General features: G+C 32.0%; 1 protein-coding gene and 1 non-coding gene across 2 annotated transcripts; both read left to right on the top strand.

Annotated features, from left to right (window-relative positions):
* Positions 1–4849: 4849 nt before the first annotated feature.
* On the top strand, positions 4850–4922 carry TRNAA-AGC (transfer RNA alanine (anticodon AGC)). The gene has a single exon. It is a non-coding gene; the product is annotated as a tRNA-Ala (tRNA).
* A 234-nt stretch (positions 4923–5156) lies between these two features.
* Positions 5157–10308, top strand: THFS (10-formyltetrahydrofolate synthetase). The gene is made up of 5 exons (XM_039023424.2): positions 5157–5589; positions 5847–5996; positions 6971–8146; positions 8583–8729; positions 9794–10308. The coding sequence occupies exons 1-5, from the start codon at positions 5428–5430 to the stop codon at positions 10067–10069; spliced, it is 1911 nt and encodes a 636-aa protein (XP_038879352.2). The 5' UTR covers positions 5157–5427; the 3' UTR covers positions 10070–10308.
* Positions 10309–11139: the final 831 nt, after the last annotated feature.

Below are 11139 nucleotides of genomic sequence, written 5' to 3'. Positions count from 1 at the left end.
TGACACGTGGGTAATTCCAGTAGTAAGATTACTTACCTCGATACTAGATTCAGATATCGATCCAAGCGACAGTCTTCCATAATAAATCTTTGAATTCAATTCCCCAACGAAGCTTGAGCAACAACCACCCTCAAGATTCCAATCTCCAAAATCTTCCTTGAATTAGACCTTGCTTCCAACTTTTAATCTATTTTTCCCTTAAAATTTTCAATTCACAAAGAATTTAATTAACCCCTTTCCCCAATGAAATTAATTATTGACATTAATTTCAAATTAAATTTGTGTGACATAACCCCCTTCCAAAATGAAATTATTTATTGACATTAATTTCAAACTAAATTTGTGAGATATAACCCCTTCCAAAACGAAATTAATTCTTGACATTAATTTCAAATTAAATTTGTGTGACATAAAAATCCAATTTCTATAACTTCCCTCTAATTAAACCATTAAATTGAAATACGCCTCCCTTCCAAAATGAAATTAATTCTTGACATTAATTTCAAATTTAATTTGTTAAGAATTAAAAGTCCACATAACTTCACTCCAACTAAACCATTAAATTGAAACACCCATTTCTTAGCAACTAAATCATAATAATTACATTTTGAATTTCCAAAATTCAAAAAATGTCCTCTAATACTAGAAAATATTGAAATTACATTAAAAACAAAATTTGGGGTGTTACAATAAATATATATTTAGACTTAATAAATTTCAACTAATATCTTTATCATTAATATTTATTAATATTTTATGCTATCTTAACTATTTAATATAAATTATTATCGTTAACTATCAATATTCTAATTAATTTATTTTAATTTAACTATTTTTAGTAATTAATTTAACTATGCTTAATTAAAAAGTATTTATTTATTTTTTCATTTATTAATTAACATGACAATAATTCATTGCTTACATTTAATTAAGTAATTATTTACTTTAATTTTTATATACAGATTATTGAATTGAACTTAAATATTTAACTTTCAGATATTATTTATCCTATATATCTAAATATATATATTAATTGATATTTAAATTTTATATTTAATATTTATATCCCTGAAACAATATTTACGATAGACCGTGATGAAAAGAGATCTCACTCGGTCACCAATCTGTCGGTTACCAAAAATTCCTAGCTATGAAACTAGTAAATGCCCTTGGTTTTACTTTATCCAACTGTGGAGTCAAGCAGGAGACAAAAGCATATACTTTGTCCATCAAGATTTTATTTTATTTTATTTTATTTATTTATTTATTTATTTATTTATTTTAATGAGGAGGTAAGGTAGGTTGTGGTTCTTTTCATTTCTCTCACTTGAAAAAAAAAACTTTTTCATGAGTGTGGCTTTTTTTTTTTTAATTTTTATTTAAATCTGATTTGGTAACCATTTCATTTTTTACTTTTGATTTTTGAAAATTAGCTTATTTCCTCCAAATTTTTTACAATGATTTGTATCTTTTTTGAAGTACAATGGTTGAATTTTTAGCCAAATTCCAAAAACAAAACAAGTTTTTAAAAGTTGCTTTCTTTAATTTTCAAAATTTGGCTTTGTTTTATAAACTAATAAAAAGTAGATGACAAATGAAGAAGTTGAAAGTGAAAGTAGTATTTGTTTATAGGCTTAATTTTAAAAAATAAAAAATAAAAAACAAAATGATTATCAAATGGGATCTTAATAATTAAGATTTCAATTTATATATAAAGAATGATATTTTCTTTTAATATTTGCCTTGTATATAATATATGCACATGTTAATTGATTGTTATTTGTTGAGTTTTAAATTCTAAACTGGGACCTTTCCTTTTGAAGCTAAACAGTTATTAAAAAATATACAAAAGTTTGCAAATCAAATTCAATGTATGAAATAGAATTTTCTTTTTCATTGAGCATAGATTCTTTATTATTTTTTAACCTTATACCTTTGTATATACTAGCATTCACATTACCAGTATCTACAATGACACAACAATAGTTACACATCATGTCGTGTATATGCTAGTATTTACATTATCTACAAGAATTACTATCTATTTTGTTTAAAGAAATAAAGTACACTCAAAGAACATCTCAAGTCCTCGGTATAGTCTAATATTGTTTATAGGGGCAGATCTATGAAGGGAACGAGGGCACGTGTCTCTTACAATCATATCGTTTGACATGCACATGCACATGCACACGCGCACACACAATAAAAAATATTGTTTATATTTTGAATATATATTTGTGCGTACCTCTCTAAACCCAAAATAAAAGCTTGCTTCAGCAGTTAATAAGTGGTAATTTGGGCTTTGCCTATCTTCACGATCGGAGTTCAAAACTACTAGGAAGTAGCTTTTGTTTGCTTAAAATTTCAAATATATTACAACTGGTTAGAAAACTAAATTCGATTTTAATTTTTTTCTCACATATGTTCATATTCATATATAAATAATTTTTAAAATTTTAAGTTTGTTTAGTAATTATTTAGTTATTAATGTTAATTTTTTTAAAATCGAGGCATATATAATTTTTTTGTTTTGTTATTTATTTTATCATTATTTTAAATTACATTTAATTTAGTACAAGACGTATATAATGAGCTTAGAGCAGGCGGGTTTTAAATTTTTTTATTAGTCAATTCTATGTATAATTATTAATGTCAAAATTATTATATTTTTAAAATTATTGAGCAGGCGAGTATTTATTCTATTTTTATTAATTTTTATTAATTAAATTTTAATAAGCTCATTAGAATGACTAATATTTATTTTCGCCTAATAAAATTTATTATTATTGTCAAAATTATTATATTTTTAAAATTATGACTAATAACTATCTAAACTTTAAATTTTTAACTCTAATAAATCTCTTGAAAATGTCTAATAGATATATAAACTTTTAATTTAGTATCTAAAAATCTCTTACAATATAAAAAATGCTTAAAAATTAACCGTTGTACTAGACAAAAAAGTAAATAAATTGTTTTCTAATTGAACCTCAAAATTTTCATTTTGTTACTAATAGTTACATTAAATTTTTTAAAAAATATCTAGTACTACATATTAGACACACAGTCGAGATGTTATTGATCTAGTGTATGTTTTTAAAGTTCAAGAACTATATATCACAAAAATTGAGATGTTAATGGACTGAAATTTTAACCTTATATAAAGTTGTACCTCCTAACATGAAATTCTGGATCAGTCACTATCCGTATGTTAGTTAGTCATGCTCATTTTTTGTGATATCATATGCTTTAAATATTTTATTGATGCATCTAAAATTATATTTATAAAAACTTGTGTCCCGTACCTAAAATCCTAGATCCGTTACTAATTGTTTGTACAACTTTCTGAGCCCGAAGATTCAATTTACAATTACAATATGTAAAATAAAGATAATGAACAACAATCATGTTAGAAGTCCTGGAAACCTAAATTGTATACACGTTATATGTTATTTACATTTTGTGCATCAGCGTTTAGAGAAGTATGCTATATATAAACCCTCTAATCCTACTAGCACCACTGCAATCTATATTATTTAATATTCTTCTCTGTTAATAAACTTGTTCTCTCCTACTACTCATAGAAGTCAATAACACACTATTTGTGAACTACGTCAATTTATGTGTCGATATTTTATTGTTTGTGCTTCCTCACTTTCTTTATTTTTCAAATTCATAACTAAGATTACACACGAACATGTTTTGAAGTATTTAGATTAGCTCTAATGAGCTTAAAGCAACGGATATTAGGCAAAAAATATAATAATTTTGACAATAATATTAAATTTTAGAAGTCAAAGCACCAAAATGAGATTTAATAATTGCTCAAAAGAAATAAGATTTACGATTATTTTTTTGAAAGATAGTTTTTTTTTTTTTTTTTTTTTTTTTTTTAATTTGTTTTAAGGGAGTTGGATATTCGTTAAGATGAATAAAAAAGGCAAATGTCCTATTGGAAATAAGATATAAGTCAATCTAAAACCTTGACAGCTATACATAGAATGTATCAAGAAACTATGACGAGCTAATTTGTGTGTTGTTAAGTTGAGGTTTCATGAAATAAGATGGAACAATTTTTTTTTGAGATATCTGCAATCCATGCGTGCACTTTCATACAAAATATCAATATCATTAGATAACATTTGATATAGAGGCAAACAACTTGACAAAAATAGGATGGTACCCCATTTTCTCTGCCAAATGAAGGTCTTCCAACAAAGAATACGCTTATGCACGAAAAGAGACAAGGGGATCATGGGGATCTCACAAAATTCATGGGTCGTAGTAAAAAATTGGTCAGACCAATTTCTACTCGTAATACCATAACCAGTGACATGAACACCCTGACAACATGCCACACCCATTTTCATAACACACATATTGCATAGGTTGAGACCCTGATGCCGCCCTTAGAAGGAAAGAGATAGTCGTAGAAGGAGATTCAACTCCAAAATCCTCCAAATAGGCCAAATTCTAGTCACTCCATACTTGGACAAGAAGGATATATAAATTGTTACTGAGGTTCCTACGATCCGACCAGATAGCCCCAACCCCCACACAAACCAACCTAAACTCGTTAACATATATAGACCAATCACCATATTAAACAATATATCCATAAATATTTGACAACTTGGCCTCACCACTCACCATCACCGTATATTTTCGACCCTAAACAACCAAAAACACCACGAGGAATAGTTTCCTACTTCTTCGGACACACCAAATTGTCTTCCTAAATATTAGTTGACTCATTCTAATTTTAAGAGCAGGTTAACAAGCCACACAGAAAAATGGACAGATTTTACTTAATATATTTAAAATTTAACAATAATCTTGAGTATTGAATGGGGATGTAGCTCAGATGGTAGAGCGCTCGCTTAGCATGCGAGAGGTACGGGGATCGATACCCCGCTTCTCCAATTCTTTTGTTAAATTTCATTTCATTTTCATTACATTTTTTTCTTAATACCAAGAAAAACTGGCTTAAACAAATATCCACATGGTCAATGATCCTCGTCGTTAGGCAGGGCAGCAATTCCCTGTCACAGGGCACAATGTCCAATTTTTCTAAGCACATCCATCATCCGCCGTCCATCACCATCATTATCCACACATCATCTCCAAACCCCATCATTGAACGGCTGTCATTTCTCCTCTATTGCCACAACCATATCACTTGATGACAACAATCCACACAGGCCCTCATTAATGATTTTTCTAATCTGTAAAACAATGTCTTTTTTTCTTTTCTCTTCCTGGGAAACGCTTGAAAGCGACAATTTTGACAATCTGATCCATTCATTCTACTGAGATAGATCAGCAGAGTCTATTTCAAGAAGAATTTCAATACCCCAGAAGGCATTTTTGGTGAAGGAAGCTAATTTCTGTTCTGGGTTTTGAAGGATCTTGCCAAAGTTTTGCAAAATGAGTTCATACAAGACAGTGAGGAAACTCCAGGTGGAATCTCCAGTGCCTGCAGATATAGACATTGCTAATTCAGTGGAGCCTTTGCATATAGCTGAGATTGCTAAAGAGCTCAATCTTAGCTCTACCCATTATGATCCTTATGGCAAATACAAGGCTAAGGTGAATCTGATTCAAATCACTTTTTCCCCCCTTTTTAGATTTAGGATCTTGAGTTTTTGAGTGAATCTGTTTCTGGGGTTGTTTTGATTGGATGATTGATAAAATGGAAGTACTGTTTGTCAAGCTGTGTTGTTGTCTTTTGCTTTTTCTTTATAGGAATGCTTAAAGTTGAATTGAATTATTAGCTGTTTGGAGGATTGATACGACTGTTTGGTAATCTGAGGTTGGATTAAAGCATGTTGGTGTCTGGTTTGCAGGTCTTGTTATCTGTTCTTGATGAGGTTAAAGGATCTGAGGATGGATATTATGTGGTGGTTGGGGGGATTACACCTACTCCTCTTGGGGAAGGCAAATCCACTACTACTGTTGGACTCTGTCAAGCTCTTGGTGCTTTTCTTGACAAAAAGGTAGTTTTCTTTTTCTATTTAGATTGAGTTATTATAATTTCGGCCTCATTCGGTAATGATTTCATTTTTAGTTTTCTGTTTTCAAATTTTTTATGCTTGTTTCCTTAGCCATTTCTATTGGGATGATTTTCACTTTTCTTGAATAAATGCTTGTATTCTCAATCAAATTTGAAGAAAAAAAAACGGAGTGTCTAGAAACTAAAATTTGGTATGGATTATGAAAATATGGTAAAACGTTAGGTAACAATACAAAGAAACTCATAGGTGGAAGTAGTGATTATAAGCTTAATTTTAAAAAACTAAAATCCAAATAATTATTAAATGGGCCCACATGTTTGTTTGTTTGTCTTTTTAAGTAGTTCTTAGCTGCATTTTTTGATTGAAATGAAACACTTTAGTTCTTGTTTTGCAACAAATGAGATGAAAAATGGCCACTATGGTAGTAACAATGTTTTACTTCTTTGGATATTTGAACGCATCACCCTATTTATACTTTGTTTATTGTTTGGCAAACTTTGGTTCAAATCAAACTCTTGCAGTCAAGAAGAATGTCGTGCTTTCAAATTTAATACGTATTTGTATATTTTGTTTACTCATAACTCAGTTTGTGCCTATTTAAATATAAGTATGAAATGTTCTGTGTGCAAGTGATTTACACATATATTCATACTCTATATTCATCTCTAATGTTTAACTTAATAATTGGATGACTCTTTTATTGTTAGCTTCAACCCAAATTCAAGAACAATTCTTGAATTTTAGGGGGATGACATGTATTATTTTTGTTCATTTTTATCCTTTTCTATGCCCAGTTTTGATGACTAAAAGGAAACTTAGAATCATGGTTGTCTCTCCTTTAATTTTTTCTACGTTTTATTGATGCACAAATTAAAGAAGTTTGCTAGTTGCAATGTAAACATGATTATACTTGGACCTACTTTTGCAGCCTGATCACTTGTCTAGGTTGATTTCAGGTAGTCACCTGCCTTCGCCAGCCCTCACAGGGACCGACATTTGGAATCAAGGGTGGTGCAGCTGGAGGTGGTTACAGTCAAGTGATTCCAATGGATGAATTTAATCTTCACCTAACAGGAGATATTCATGCTATAACAGCTGCAAACAATCTTTTAGCTGCTGCTATTGATACCCGAATTTTCCATGAGGCATCACAGTCAGACAAGGCTCTTTTTAATCGGCTTTGTCCGGCAAACAAAGAAGGAAAACGAAGCTTTAACAATATCATGTTCAGACGTTTGAGGAAACTTGGGATTGCCAAGACAAGACCTGAAGATCTGACACCAGAAGAAGTTAAAAAATTTGCCAGGCTTGATATTGATCCAGATTCTATTACCTGGAGAAGAGTAATGGATGTAAACGATCGGTTCTTAAGGAAAATTTCTATCGGTCAGGGTCCCGATGAGAAAGGGATGGTGAGAGAAACTGGATTTGACATTTCAGTTGCCAGTGAAATAATGGCAGTTTTGGCCCTTACAACATCCCTGGATGATATGAGAGAGAGGCTAGGAAAAATGGTCATTGGCAACAGTAAGGCTGGTGACCCCATAACTGCCGATGATCTCGGTGTCGGTGGTGCTTTGACAGTGCTGATGAAGGATGCTATCAACCCAACGTTAATGCAGACTCTTGAGGGAACTCCGGTTCTTGTTCATGCTGGTCCTTTTGCAAATATTGCACACGGTAACTCCTCTATAGTGGCTGATAAGATTGCCCTGAAGCTGGTAGGACCTGGTGGGTTTGTAGTCACAGAAGCAGGTTTTGGGGCTGATATTGGTGCTGAGAAATTTATGAACATAAAATGTCGCTATAGCGATTTAACTCCCCAGTGTGCAGTAATTGTGGCGACGATAAGGGCATTGAAAATGCATGGGGGTGGGCCAGAAGTTGTTGCTGGGAGACCTCTTGACCATGCCTATTTAAATGAAAATGTTGGTCTTGTTGAAGCTGGCTGTGTTAATTTGGCCAGGCATATTGCAAACACAAAGGCTTACGGTGTGAATGTTGTTGTTGCTGTGAACAAGTTTGCCACAGATACTGAAGCAGAAATGAATGCAGTTCGAAATGCTGCTTTGGCTGCTGGGGCATATGACGCTGTTATTTGTACTCATCATGCTCATGGCGGAAAAGGAGCGGTAAGCCACTCAATGCTACTGATAATTAATAAGGTTTTATACAACCAATCCAGTAAAACACCTCAACTGTTAATATCATAAACTAAGGAACATTACTATTAATGTGTAGGTCATTGAAATATATGGAAATATTCAAGTATAATGTGTGCTTGTAGGAAGTGACATTTTTTCTTGTTCATGTCGTGTCAGTATACCATGTACACGTTTGTGCTTTTTAGGTGATCAATTCCTATAGGAAAAGGTAGAATAAATAGAGAATCAATTTTAAATAATATGAACTATGAACATTTTCGTAATCCAAGTCCCTAATTTTTTTTTCAGCTTATTCCCACAAATCAGTCATCATTAGCAAACATCAAGATGATGTCTTTGATGATAAAATGATGATTTTTCTTTGATTAGGCATTAAACTTTATCATAATCTTCGAATCTTCAGGTCGACCTTGGTATTGCAGTTCAAAAAGCATGTGAGAATGTAACTCAGCCATTGAAATTCTTATATCCGTTGGATATAAGTATTAAAGAAAAAATAGAAGCTATAGCCAAGTCCTACGGAGCTAATGGGGTGGAATACTCGGAACAGGTGAGCTCTTGTTGCAACTTTCTATTGTTTGTATGATATCGAAGAATTCATTTGATTTGCACGCATTAGCTGTATATAAAATGATTGATGTAATGATGTCTCAGTTTCTTCTTTCTACAATTGGGAATAATCCTTATATTGATAGAAGAAACATGTTGTCAAGAGAGGGTTCACCTTCTGATTAATGTAGATCCAGAAAGAGGAAATTTTAACAGTTCTCTCTCTGGTGAGTTAGTTTCTGATGGGCTGAAAGTATCTGAAGAAAACTATTAATACGAGTAATTATTGCAGAAGTAAAAGTTTCCTCTCTCTACAAGACAATAAACATATCAGAATGGCACAGTTGAGAGTGATTTTAAAATGGTTAAAATCACATTTGTCATCTTCACTCATAACATGCATTTAATCACTAAAAATCAAGTTCAAGTATATGAACATCGCATTTAGAAGTGTAAAATCAAGGTTAAATTACAAATCTGGTCCTTATGATTTGGATAAATTTAGAATTTAGTTTCTATGATTTATAATAATTTGAATTTAGTCTTTATGGTTTGATAAGACATGAATAGTCACTACGTAGAGATTATGTATGATAATTTTATCAAATCATAAAGACTATTTATGAAGTTTTATCAAACTATAAGGACTAAGTTTTAACTTTTAAAACTATAGGGACTAATTTCTAACTTTTCCAAACCACAAGGGACAAATTTGTAATTAAACTTGAAATCAAGCATCAAAATGATTATTTGAAAATCACTTTTAATAAGTTACTTATAAACAGATAACTTTCACTAAAATCACTATTTATAAAATCACTCCCAAACAAAAATCAATATTTCTAAAATCACCCCTAAACTGTCCGTAGGACGGTGGAAGGTTGAGTATTAATCCTAATTGGAAGGCTGTCCTGGCCTAAGAAAAATGATAAAACTAATTAAAACACCAGCATTTCCTACTGCAGGTTGAGAATGCAATTGCTTTATATGAAAAGACTTTAAAAAACTGGACTTACAATATTTTTGTTAGGAAACTGAGTAAGTGTTTACTGTTTAAATCAACAGGCTGAGAAGCAGATTGAGATGTACAGCAGGCAAGGATTTTCGAGTCTACCGATCTGTATGGCGAAAACGCAATACTCCTTCTCACACAATGCTTCAGAAAAGGGAGCACCGAGCGGATTCAAGTTGCCGATAAGGGATGTGAGGGCTAGCATTGGTGCTGGCTTCATCTACCCTTTGGTGGGAACAATGAGTACAATGCCAGGGCTTCCTACAAGACCTTGCTTTTATGACATCGATCTCGACACCGCTACCGGGAAGGTAATTGGTCTTTCTTGAAGGTGGAAAAGGAGGCTTCCCAAGCAGTTGCCTTGTCTGGCATCTTTCTGATTTGCACAAGCAATTCTCAAGCACTTTCCAACAGCAGATGTTTCAAAAGTTCCTGTTCAAGTGCATTGTTTCTCTCCTTAAATGTTCTGTTCTTTCCTATAATGCAGCCTTTGCTGAACTTTGAACTGTCTGTAGTTATATTCGTTAATAAAATGGAAAAAGGGTAATAAAGATTGTGTTCTTGCTCATATTTTGTCTTCCTTTGTTTTGGAGATCTTTGTTTTATCCTTCAATAAAGAGGAAAGGGAGAAGAAAAATGGAGTGATTCCCAATGGTGGGTTCCACCATTGATTCCCTTCTAGAACTTTATTCCTTCTTGAACTTTGATATATAACATCTTCCATTGACATAAAATTTAGAAGTTAAATTTTATTGAACTACTTATTTTTAAAATTTATAGAGGAAAGATTAGTACTTGAAATATATATATATATATATATATTGAAAAGTGAAGATAGTAGAGATTGATTTTAATATTTACTGAAAGAATGAGAACTAAATTTAAGTCAACAAAAAAAAGCACAACTTAACTAATAAATAACTACAAATAAATTATTTAAGGTAAATATTTATATAGTTGTAATTTTAATAAATCTACAAATCTAATCCTTTTTAATCCTATTACTTTTAATTTAAAAGGACCTTCCCCTTACAAATAAATATGGTCATCATTCTCAAGATTAAGGGCAACTGTTCTTCCCTTTGCTGATTACACGATTGTGCATTGTACAAGGTTGGTTTGAGGAAGAAGAGGACGTGAAGGTTAGAAGCACGCTCACAAGTCATTCTCTCCGTCGCTTTATAAGACTGCCAGCTCAAGCCGAGAACTAGCCCAAGCAACAAACAAAGCGGCGATCCCACCAATAACGCCTCCAGAACCTTCTCAACCCAAAAAGCGAAAGGTGATTATTTCACCAAGAATTGAAGAAAGGGTGATCGCATCACCTCGAGTTGAAAAGTCTTCATCTCGCCAAAGCCAAACTCCATTGCCTCAACCTAGAACAAACTCTCCCCCACTC

This window comes from Benincasa hispida, chromosome 2, assembly GCF_027475165.1.
Source record: "Benincasa hispida cultivar pf3 chromosome 2, pf3_genome.v1.1, whole genome shotgun sequence".
In the NCBI taxonomy this organism is placed as follows: domain Eukaryota; kingdom Viridiplantae; phylum Streptophyta; class Magnoliopsida; order Cucurbitales; family Cucurbitaceae; genus Benincasa; species Benincasa hispida.
Note: the sequence above shows the minus strand (reverse complement) of the source record. Positions and strands in the feature narration are given on the sequence as shown.

Excerpts from the sequence above, each read along its gene's own strand:
- THFS (XM_039023424.2), top strand. The coding sequence starts at position 5,428 with ATGAGTTCATACAAGACAGTGAGGAAACTCCAGGTGGAATCTCCAGTG. Across the intron at positions 5,997-6,970 it reads GTGCTTTTCTTGACAAAAAG|GTAGTCACCTGCCTTCGCCA; the intron begins GTAGTTTTCTTT and ends GGTTGATTTCAG. Across the intron at positions 8,147-8,582 it reads CTCATGGCGGAAAAGGAGCG|GTCGACCTTGGTATTGCAGT; the intron begins GTAAGCCACTCA and ends TCGAATCTTCAG.